This window comes from Mobula birostris, chromosome 25, assembly GCF_030028105.1.
Source record: "Mobula birostris isolate sMobBir1 chromosome 25, sMobBir1.hap1, whole genome shotgun sequence".
Classification (NCBI taxonomy): domain Eukaryota; kingdom Metazoa; phylum Chordata; class Chondrichthyes; order Myliobatiformes; family Myliobatidae; genus Mobula; species Mobula birostris.
In genome coordinates this window covers 12294524-12306689 of record NC_092394.1, presented here as the reverse complement: position 1 = coordinate 12306689, position 12166 = coordinate 12294524, and the positions used below count along the sequence as shown (strand labels likewise).

Sequence of the window (12166 nt, the reverse complement as noted above, 5' to 3'; positions counted from 1 at the left end):
AAGCAGGATTTTCCCGTGGCCAACCATTTTCATTCCAATTCCCGTTCCCATTCCGGCATGTCAGTCCATGGCCTCCTCTACTGCCACGATGAGGCCACCCTCAGGTTGGAGAAGCAACACTTCATATTTCATCTGGGTGGCCTCTAGCCTGACAGCATGATCATCGATTTCTCTTAACTTCCGTTAATTTCTCTCCCCTTTCATTTATCTCTTTTTCTATTCCCCCTTCTTTTCTCTTCACCTTCCTCCTTCCCTTTCTCCCATGGTCCATTATCCTCTCCTATCAGATTCCACCTTCTTCAGCCTTTACCATTTCCACCTATCACATCCCAGCTTCTCAATTCATCCCACCTCCCCCACCCACCTACCTTCCCCCTCACCTATCACCTCCCAGTTTGTACTTCTTCCCCTCCCCCCACCTTTTCACCCTGGCCTCTTCCCCCTTCCTTTCCAGTCCTGATGAAAGGTCTTGGCCCAAAAAGTCAACTCTTTACTTTTCTCCATAGATGCTGCCTGCCTGCTGAGTTCCTCCAGCATTTTGGATGTGTTGCATTGGAGAATACCCAGTGTGACTCACTTGTTCAAAAAAGGAGAAAGGGCAGGGAGCTACAGGCAGATCACAGCAGTTAGACTAACTGGCAACTTGCTCGTTGCAATAGTCAAAGAGGAAAGAGGAAAATTGTTCTTGTAGTGGGTAGTTGAACCATTGAAGTATTTGAAATGGAGATGGCTCAATATTTGGTAGATTAAGAAATAAAGGGGTATGCAGAAATGGCACGGAAGCAGACAGGTGTGCCACTATTGAAGTTGAAGACAGTTTTACTGAGAAGTGGCTCATGAGAATGTACAGGAACTCCTCGAGGTGGATCAGTACAGCTCAGAAGAGGTCTTTCAGCCCATGATATTTGAGCTGACAGTGACACCACCCAAACAAACCCCTTTCTTACAACTTGTAATAAATTGAAAATAACTGAACTAAACATTCTTATTTTTTATTCTCCCATTCTCATGTAAAGCATTTCTCCACTGAAATTGTTGTCATTTGTGTGTTTACTTTTATATTTCACTCTCTTCCTCCATTAATAGCTGAGGTTGTGAATATTAGTGAGTTTTTAACAATACAGGCTGCTGTTGGATCTTAACAATACAAGTTTTCAAACTTATCATCTCAGTGAAGTTTCAACTATTTTTCTCTGCATTTTCTTTTTAGAGCTTTAAGAGAAAGTCAGCCATGGGTTTCACCCAAGATCTCGGACAGATATTTAGCCGCTAACTACCCGACAATGGGGCAGATTAGTCCCAGGACTCGCAAGTCCATGAGCCTGGATATGGGGCAGCCTTCACAGGCTAACACCAAAAAGCTACTAGGTAAGGATATGTATTGCTAGTACATTGTTTTTGTGTCCAGTGCTGATCTACTTCATAATATAAGATGCAAAGGGCTGATTAGGGACATTTCTTTCTCTGCCAAAGAAATGTCATGTCTTTCAGTGGACCTGCTTTTCACTGTATTCAGGATAAGCACAACAGCAGCTGGCTCCTCCTGGTTCTAACATTCAGTATGATCCTAGTTGACCTTCTACCTTGGTGATATCTTCCTGAACTGACTATGTCACAGCTCGTGGCCTTATAGAGCTCTAGGTTTGTAGATATTATCTTCAGAGACCAAGTCTCTACGTTCCTCTTGGGTATCATGTTCCAATGGTTTACTATCCTCGAGGTGAAGGAAAAGTAAAAAGAAAGATTACTTTTGTTTGTCTCATGTATATCTAAACATTGAAACACAGAGCGAATTGCATCAACTCAGATCAGCGAGGTTTGCTGGGCAAGTGTCTCCATGCTTCCGACACCAACAGAGGTGCCCACAACTCAGAATCAGGTTTAATATCACTGGCATATGTTGTGAAATGTGCTAACTTTAAGGCAGTAGTACAATGAAATACATAGTAAGTAAATATAGAGAAAAAAATTGAGATACATTAAATATATATAATGTCTATCAAATAAGCAGTCCAAAAAACAGAAATAAACAAGTAGTGAGGTAGTGTTCATGGGTTCAATATCCATTCAGAAATCAGATGGCAGACAGGAATGGCTGAGTGTGTGCCTTAAGGCTTCTGTACCTCCTTCCTGACAGTAACAATGAGAAGAGGGCATGCCCTGCGTGGTGGGGATCCTTAATGATGGATGCTGCCTTCCTAAGGCACCACTCACTAACCTTAACCATATGTCCTTGGAATGTGCGAGGAAACCGGAGCACCCGGAGGAAACCCATGCGGTCATAGGGAATACATAAGAACATAGAAAATAGGATCAGGAGTCGGCCATCTGGCCCATCGAGCCTGCTGTGCCATTCAATAAGATCATGGCTGATCTGGCCATGGACTCATCTCCACCTATCTGCCTTTTCCCATAACCCTTAATTCCCTTACTATGCAAAAATCTATCTAACCTTGTCTTAAATATATTTACTGAGGTAGCCTCCACTGCTTCATTAGGCAGAAAATTCCACAGATTCATCACTCTCTGGGAAAAGCAGTTCCTCATCATCTCCATCCTAAATCTATTCCCCCAAATCTTGAGGTTATGTCCCCAAGTTCTAGTCTCACCTACTAATGGAAACAACTTTCCTGCCTCTATCTTATCTATCCCTTTCATATTTTTTATGTTTCCATAAGATCTCCTCTCATTCTTCTGAATTCCAGCGAGTACAGTCCAGGGTGACTCAATCTCTCCTCATTGTCTAACCCCTTCATCTCTGGATCAACCTGGTGTACCACCTCCAAAGCCAGTATATCCTCCTTCAAGTAAGGAGACCAGAACTGCTCACACTACTCCAGGTGCAGCCTCACCAGTGCCTTGTACAGTTGCAGCATAACCTCCCTGCTCTTAAATTCAATCCCTCTAACAGTGAAGGCCAACATTCTATTTACCTTCTTGATAGCCTTCTGCTCCTGCAAACCGAACTTTGTGATTCATGCACAAGCACTCCCAAGTCCCTCTGCACAGCAGCATGCTGTAATGTTTTATTATTTAAATAATAATTTGCTCTTTCATTTTCCCTTCCAAAGTGGATGGCCTCACATTTACCAACATTGTACTGCATCTGCCAGACCCTTGCCCACTCACTTAACCTGTCTATATCTCTCTGCAGACTCTCCACATCTTCTGCACAATTTGCTTTTCCACTCAATTTAGTGTCATCAGCAAAATCCTTACAGGCAGTGGCGGGTTTTGAACCCAGATCAGTGATCATAGGCGCTGTAAAGCAATTGAGCTAAAAGTTTTCTACCGTGCTGCCCTAGGAATTTCTCACCCCAGTCCTGAAGGCTGGTGCCTTGTTTTTAGCCTCTGACTCCTGACCCAGACAGCCCAGCCTAGGGGAAATGTCAGCTCTGTTCTATCCTGTCGAGCCCTGTAAAAAAGAAAATTTTGTTTTTCAGTGAGATTGCCTTTCATTCTTCCAAACATGAGGGAGTGGGCTCAGCCTGCTGAACTTCTTTAATCTCTCCTCATAGGAACATTTACCACCATCTAACATTTCTCACTTCCCTGACTCCATCCCTCCCAACACCATTTCCTGAAATAATTCTGCTGATTCTTTAGGTTCTGGTGAACCTTTATTGCCCTTTCTACATTGTTAATGCATCCTTCCTGTGGTAGAGAGAACAATCCTATGTAAGATAATATCATGTATGGTGCCTATAAAAAGTTTTCATGTTTTATTGTTTTACAACATTGAATCACAATGGATTTAATTTGGCTTTTTTGGCATTGATCAACAGAAAAAGACTCTTTTGTGTCAAAGTGAAAACAGATCTTTACAAAGTGATCTAAGTTAATTATAAACATAAAACACAAAAATACTTGATTGCATAAGTATTCACCCCCCTTTAATATGACACACCAAATCATCATTAGTGCGGCCAGTTGGATTCAGAAGTCACATAATTAGTTAAATGAGATCTGTGTTTGGAGACCCCGTGTGCCGTCAAGGTGTTTCAATTGATCGTAGCCAAAATACACCCGTATCTGGAAGGTTCAACTGCTGTTGAGTCAGTATTCTGTCAAAAACTACACCATGAAGACAAAAGAACACTCTAAGCAACTCTGTGAAAATGTTATTGAAAAGCACAAGTCAGGAGATGGTTACAAGAAAATTTCCAAGTCACTGAATATTCCTTGGAGTACAGTTAAGTCAATCATCAAAAAATGGAAAGAATATGGCACAGCTGTAAATCTGCCTAGAGCAGACCATCCTCAAAAACTGGGTGACCGTGCAAGAAGGGGACTAGTGAGGGAGGCCACCAAGAGACCTATGACAACTCTGGAGGAGTTACAAGCTTCAGAGGCTGAGATGGGAAGGACTGTGCATACAACTGTTGCCCGTGTGCTTCACCTGTCGCAGCTTTATGGGAGAGTAACAAAGAGAAAGCCACTGTTGAAAAAAACTCACATGAAATCTTGGCTAGAGTTTGCCAGAAGGCACGAGGGAGACTCTGAAGTCAGGTGGAAGAAGGTTCTACGATCTGATGGAACCAAAGTTGAGCTTTTTGGCCTTCAGACTAAATGCTATGTTTGGCGTAACCACAAATCATCAAAAACACACCGTCCTTGTTATGAAGCATGGTAGTGGCTGCATCATGCTGTGGGGATACTTCACTACAGCAGGCCCTGGAAGGCTTATGAAGGTAAAATGATTGCAGCAAAATACATAAAAACTTCTGGGAGGGGGGGGGTGAATACTTTTTATAGACACTATATTTAGATGATGATTTCTTTACTCCTTTACTCAAATCCTCATCAAGATTCAAGATTCAAATTTATTTATCATATGCGGTGATGGTTGGCATCTGTCTGTTTCAAAGGGCAATGGGTGATGATCATCATTATCACAAACCTGGGTGGGAGGTATGGAGATCCCGAGATTCCCAGTCGTCAAGATCTCCCTGTCGACCACACCAGTGTCGTCCAAAGGAAAGATTATGAAGCAATACTTTTGGCACCACGTTGGCTGTAGGAGCTGCCAGAAGGATGTTCAATGACGTTCAGCTGTCTTAGGGGCTCCATTTAGATTTGCTGTCTGGTTGTACTCTTGTAGCCTTTGTCTCTCCCAAGGCTTCCCACAAGAGAGTGGGGCTATTTATAGCTAGGGATCTGGTTCATGAGTACCAGGGTGTGTCCACACACTGGTGGGCCTGCATGCTACGTGTGCAGAGGCCAGACCTCCTCTCCGTCCTCTATAGTTCAGCTCGAGTCCAAAAGTTTGCTTTTTCTGTGTCGCCAGTGAGGAGGCCTTACATGAGGCTTTCTGTTAGAGAGGCTGTGTACTCGCAGGGAGAGACTTACGCACTCAGCTGTCTTTTTCGCGAGACTGCTAGCCAGCAGTGGAAGCTGAAAGTGAGAGCAACAAGTACGAGGGGCGACTGATAAGTTCGTGGCCTAAGGTAGAAGGAGCCAATTTTAGAAAACCTAGCACATTTATTTTTCAACATAGTCCCCTCCTACATTTACATACTTAGTCCAGCGGTCATGGAGCATACGGATCTTGGACCTCCAGAAAGAGTCCACAGCAGGAGTGATTGATAAGTTTGTGGCCTAAGGTAGAAGGAGATGAGTTATACGGCTCTCGTTACATGCACATGCAGGTCAGCTCTTTGAGTGATTATGCAGAAAGTTTGAAGTTAATAACTCATCGCAGGGTGATTGATAAGTTCGTGGCCTATGGTAGAAGTATGTGCTGAGGGCAACATAACCATTTACATTCCCAATTGAGGTGCCTGCTCGGTGTACAAGGACAGTCAGTTCCCTCTGAACATCAACACCTTTCCATCACTTACTTAAGCAATAACTTCAACATTTCTCTACCTAATTAAACAACCTCACATTTTACAACGTAATATTCATTGCTCTTGCCCGTCCATCTAACTTTCATGTTCACATAATCCCAAAACTTCCTTTTCTCCAAAGAAGGTCAGCTTTAGTTTTACAGATTAGCTTACTTGCAGTGAAATACGTCATTTACATCAACAGCCAACACAGTCCGAGGATCGTGCTGGGGACAGCCCACAAGTGTCACCATGCTTCTAGCCCCAACGTAGCAAGCCGACAACTTACTAACCCTAACCCATACTCCTTTGGAAAGTGGGAGGAAACCGGAGCATCCGGATCAAACCCACACGATCACGGGGAGATTGTATAAACACCTTACAGATAGTGGCAGGAATTAAACCCTGCTTGCTGGCGCTGTTCAACATTATGCTAACCACCAAGCTACTGTACCACCCCAGTCCCTCATCAGGTCTAGGCCAAAAATGTCACCTGTTATTGCTCTCCGTTCATGCTTCAAGAACTCCTGAGTTTCTCCAGCATTTTCTGGGGGTTAGTCTGGATCATTTGGTGGACAAACACACACAGATGCTACCTGACCTGCAGAGTTCCTCCAGCATTTTTGTGTGTGTTTCAATGTGACTAGTAGTAGGCAGCTGTCGATCCCAGGGGATCATGGATTTGCACCTCCAGTGGACGGTGTCCTCTCCAGGGCGCAAGCCTGGGCGGGAAGATTTGAAGAACCGGCTGTTGCCCATGCAGCAGGCTCCCCCTCTCCATGACCCTGATGGAGTCCAAGGGAAGGGCAAGCACCAATACAGCTTGGCTCCAGTGTCGTCACAGAGGTCGCCAGAGTGAAGTTGTAAACAACATAAAACTGCCTTAGAAACCCCGGCTCCAGATTTCTTGGGTTTACTCCTAAAGCCTTTCCCATGGGTGGGTATGGTCACAAAGCAGCGGAAGTTTAAAATCAGAGTTTTCCTTCTCCTAGGTGGGCTGCTGTCCAAGGCTGATGAGCCCCACCTGCCTGAAGCATCTGGGTTTGAGGTGCCTGTGATCCGCCTTTGCCCCTTCTCTTGTCGGTAGAAACAGTTCTGTCGGGCCTAGTAGCTAAGCCACACGTGAAGGCCAGGAGCTGGACTTGGCTGTCAGAGGCTGTTAGAGTCGCAAGCCATTTGGAGCACTTTATGGGTAGTGGGAGCTTGTCCCCACTAACCCCCCCCCCCCCAGCTATGACAACCTTAGGAACCACAATGTTACTATACAATTGAGAACTCACAATTAATTAGAAATTGTTTTTCTAGTTAGTACATGGTCAGAGTGTCACTAGTAAAGTCAGCATTTAATGGCCATCCCTAAATGTATGGGAATTGGTTTGTTATTGTCACCAAGATACAGTGAAAAGCTTGTCTTGCATACTGTTCATACAGATCAAATCACTCCACAGTGCCTTGAGCTAGAATGAGGTAAGACAGTAATAATGCAGAATAAAGTGTAACAGCTACAGAGAAAGTGCAGTGCAAGTAAATGATAAAGTGGAGGATCATAACGAGGTAGACTGTGAAGCCAAGTCCATTCAGTGGTCTGATAGCAGTGGGATTGAAGCTGCCCTTGAGCCTGCTGGTATGTGCTTTCAGGGTTATGCATTTTTTTTGCCCAATGGGAGAGAGGAGAAGAGGAAATGTCCAAGGTGTTCGGGGTGTAGTACTGACACCATTCCTGCTGAGTACATTTATTTATCAAGATCTAAGCGTTCTTCTTTCCCACAACCCATGCCTTGGACAAACCCTCTTGATCAATGCTTCCCATTGCTGGTGGTTCCAAGCAGGATTTTGCTTCGTGAAGTCCCTGCTGCTATTTATTACAGCACATGAACGCTATTCAGTATTGCTGCTTGTACACTATTTTTCTGAAAGTTGAGCTTTGCTGGGAAGTGCTCAGCCCAGAGGAATTAAAGTAAAAGCAAATAGTGTGGTGAGACTGCGTGGGAGGAAATGTATGCGTAGCATCAACATTAAGAACCATTAGATCAACTTGCTCCTCTCTCAAATTCAAGTTTAAGTTTATTGTCATTCAACCATATACATGTATACCACCATGGAAACAACATTCCTCTGGACCGTGGTACACAACACAGTCCATATAACTCACACACAGCACTTTTAGGTAATATTACCACAAATAAATTGACAAATATATATCCCAGAAGAATGACATTTAGCTCAAGTTAAAAAGTAAACAGGAAAAATACCCACTAACTACAAAAGAAAGAAAAAGAAAAAAGAAAAAAAAGAAAAAGAAAAATTGCGGCCAAAAAATTATATTTTAACTTCATCAGTCCGCAGGACTTGTTTCCAAAATGCATCAGGCTTGTTTAGATGTTCCTTTGAACCTTTTGAATAGAACTTTTTGGCCGCGATGAGCAAAGGTATGTTTGGAGAAGAAAGGGTGTAAAATTTCATGAAAAGAACACCTCTCCAACTGTTAAGCACGGGGGTGGGGTGGATCCATCATGCTTTGGGTTTGTGCTGCAGCCAGTGGCACAGGGAACATTTACTAGCCGAGGGAAGAATGAATTCAATTAAATACCAGCAAATTCTGGAAGCAAACATCACACCGTCTGTAAAAAAGCCAAAGGTGAAAAGTGGATTGCTTCTACAACAGGATAATGATCCTAAACGCACCTCAAAATCCACAATGGACTACCTCAAGAGGCGCAAGCTGAAGGTTTTGCCATGGCCCTCACAATCCCCCGACCTAAACATCATCAAGAATCTGTGGATAGACCTCAAAAGAGCAATGCATGCAAGACAGCCAAAGAATCTCACAGAACTAGAAGCCTTTCGCAAGGAAGAATGGGTGAAAATCCCCCAAACAAGAATTGAAAGACTCTTAGCTGGCTACAGAAAGCGTTTACAAGCTGTGATACTTGCCAAAGGGGGTGTTACTAAGTACTGCCATGCAGGGTGCCCAAACTTTTGCTTCAGGCCCTTTTCCTTTTTTGTTATTTTGAAACTTTAAGAGATGGAAATAAAAAAGTTTTCTTGGTTAAAATATTAAAGGGATGTGTCGTCTTTAACCTTATGCCTTTTGGAAATCAGGTCATCTTTTACTCGCTTAGCTATTCACAGTAACAGAAATTTTGACTAGGGGTGCCCAAACATTTGCATGCTAATGTATTTGTGACACCATGTAGAAGTCTGATGATGAATAAGGCAGTTTCACTGAAGGGAAGGGTGCTTCCTCATGACAAGGGTGGGGTAGTTCTACAATTAGCAGGACCGACATCAGAGTGAACCATCAGCAGAAATATCAGCCAACCACACACTGCTTCCTTTAACATCTCCTCCCTTCTAATGACACACGGAGCAGTGATTGTTGATCTTCCACTATTTCTTAGCCAAGATATAAACAAGAACACCAGTGACAACCATGGAGTCTAGCTTTGGGTTCCTCTCATATCTCAGTTAATGGAGGATTTTACTGCGCCTGTGAAACATGAGCGTCTTTAACTTTTGCAGCACCTTTCATAGCCTCGAATTGTTGCAACAAGTTCTGCTGTTGTCTGCGTTGCAATAAAGGAAAAGCAGCCCTTAAGTTGCACCCAGCTATCACACACAGGCAATAAGATGATAAGTGAAATGGTGGTTGCTTTTGTTGATTGAGGGATAGATATTGATTGGGTAAACAGGAAGTCAGTCCTGGAAAATCTTCATTTCTTTGTATTTTTATTGAGAAAGTTCTGCAACCCTGTGGCATTCTTTTTTTTGTGTTTAAAATTGAACAGGTGATGCACGTTATCTTACAGGTACAAGGAAAAGTTTTGACCACTTAATTTCAGACAGTAAAGCACCAAAGAGACAGGAGATGGAGGCGGGGATTACTACTCCACCGAAAATGAGGCGCGTGGCAGAGCACGATTTTGATATGGGTAACTAGCCAAATATTTATGGTCTTTCTGGCGCTTTCACTAAACTGTAAGACTTAGGAGCAAAATAAGCCATTCGGCCCATCAAGTCTGCTGTGCTGTTTGATCATGGCTGATTTATTTATCCTCTCAACCCCATTCTCCTGCCTTCTCTGCATAACCTTTGACACCTTCACTAATTAAGTACATTATCAACCTCCGCTGTAAGCATACCCAATGACTTGGCCCACCAAACCACACTGTGGCAATTGATTCAACGTAAAGAGATGTCCTTCTATCCTGAGGCTGTGCCCTGCAGTCCTAGACTCTCCCACTATTGGAAACCTCTCCATGTTTACTCCGTCTAGACCTTTTAATATTCGGTAGGTTTCAATGAAATTCCTCCATCATTCTTCTAAACGTCACCGAGTGCAAACCTAAGGCCATCATCCACCCCCATACGTTAACCCTTTCATTCCCGGGATCATTCTCGTAAACCCGTACAGTCAGGAGAGGGCTGATTTCTGTTTTCTTTCATACATTTGCTCAAAATGTGAGATAAAGAATGATACACTCAATTGCTCTTCTCTGCAATGTACCTTCTGCCTTCCCTGGTTTTCCCCAGAAGTCTTTTGGCTCCACTAAATGTCAGCTAACTGGGCATCAAACCTAGTCTCATTTGCAGAGGGTAAATTCATGAGGTTGATAAACCTGCAACTTGGTTGTCCTACATGTGCCTCATTTTGGCTTTTGTTCTGAAGGAATCAGAATCCAATTTATTATCACCGTCTTGAAATTTGGTGTTTTATTGTAGCAGCACAGTGCAATACATAACAATTACTGCAGGATACAATAAGAAATATAAATAAATTGAGTAAAAAAAGAGCAAAATAGTGAGGTTGTGTTCGTGGATTATTCAGAAATCAGAGGCGGAGGGGAAAAAGCAGTTCCTAAGACACCGAGTGTGTGTTTTCAGACTCTGGTACCTCCTCCCTGATGGTAGAAATGAGAAGGGGACATGTCCCAAATGGTGAGGGTCCTTCAGGATTGATGCTGTCTCCTTGAGGCGCCACCTTTTGAAGATATCATACAACTATATAACAATTACAGCACGGAAACAGGCCGTCTCGGCCCTTCTAGTCTGTGCTCTTAATCTCACCTAGTCCCACCGACCTGCACTCAGCCCATAACCCTCCATTCCTTTCCTGTCCATATAGCTATCCAATTTAACGTTAAATGACAACATCGAACCTGCCTCTACCACTTCTGCTGGAAGCTCGTTCCACACAGCTACCACTCTCTGAGTAAAGAAGTTCTCCCTCATGTTACCCCTAAAATTTTGTCCTTTAACTCTCAACTCATATCCTCTTGTTTGAATCTCCCCCACCCTCAATGGAAAAAACCTATCCATGTCAACTGTATCTATCCCCCTCATAATTTTAAGTCTATCAAGTCCCCCCTCAACCTCCTACGCTCCAAAGAATAAAGACCCAACTTGTTCAACCTTTCTCTGTAACTTAGCTGATGAAACCCAGGTAACATTCTCGTAAATCTTCTCTGTACTCTCTCTATTTTGTTGACATCTTTCCTATAATTCGATGACCAAAACTGTACACAATACTCCAAATCTGGCCTCACCAATGCCTTGTACAATTTCAACATTACATCCCAACTCCTGTACTCAATGCTCTGACTTATAAAGGCCAGCATACCAAAAGCTTTCTTCACCACCCTATCCACATGAGATTCCACCTTCAGGGAACTATGTACCATTATCTCTGTTCTACTGCATTCTTCAATGCCCTACCATTTACCATGTATGTCCTATGTTGATTAGCCCTACCAAAGTGTAGCACCTCACATTTATCAGCATTAAACTCCATCTGCCATCTTTCGACCCACTCTTCTTTTCTTTTTCAATCTTTTTATTAATTTCATAGAATGAAAACATAACATAACAATATTACAAATAGTAGGAGATACGTTGTTACAGTTAAAATAAATAATTATAAGACCAAATAGTATAAATTGACAAAACTCCCAATGGTGTAGAATAGGAATGAATAATATAAAGCAAAAAAAAACTGAAAAAAAAACATGAAAAAGAAAAAAAACCCTATCCCCAAAAAAAAACTGAACTAAACAGAATTAGTCAACTAAACTAAAGACTTGGGCAGTACTAACAACTTAAAAATGGGAAAGAAGAAAACCTTAGTGTCGACGACTCCGCTCCTCTCAACCAGCAGTACAGAGAAATAAAACAAGTTTGGAAATGGTCAACTTACATCAAATGAAAATGCTGAATAAATGGCCTCCAAGTTAGTTCAAATTTATTGGAAGGGTCATAAACCGCACTTCTAATTTTTTCCAAATTCAAACACACCATAGTTTGTGAAAACCAATGGAATACAGTAGGAGGGTTCTAACTGG

General features: G+C 42.7%; 1 protein-coding gene across 7 annotated transcripts in view; it reads left to right on the top strand.

The window, feature by feature from the left end:
* nf1a (neurofibromin 1a) overlaps positions 1–12166 on the top strand; it is a 374121-nt gene that overhangs the window by 332451 nt on the left and 29504 nt on the right. For 4 of the 7 annotated variants that reach the window (XM_072243431.1, XM_072243433.1, XM_072243435.1 and 1 more), the window contains 2 exons: positions 1211–1368; positions 9617–9760. In XM_072243431.1, the coding sequence (XP_072099532.1) occupies positions 1211–1368; positions 9617–9760 (302 nt within the window). The remainder of the gene's footprint in view (positions 1–1210; positions 1369–9616; positions 9761–12166) is intronic. The other 3 variants (XM_072243432.1, XM_072243436.1, XM_072243434.1) reach the window with 1 other exon arrangement.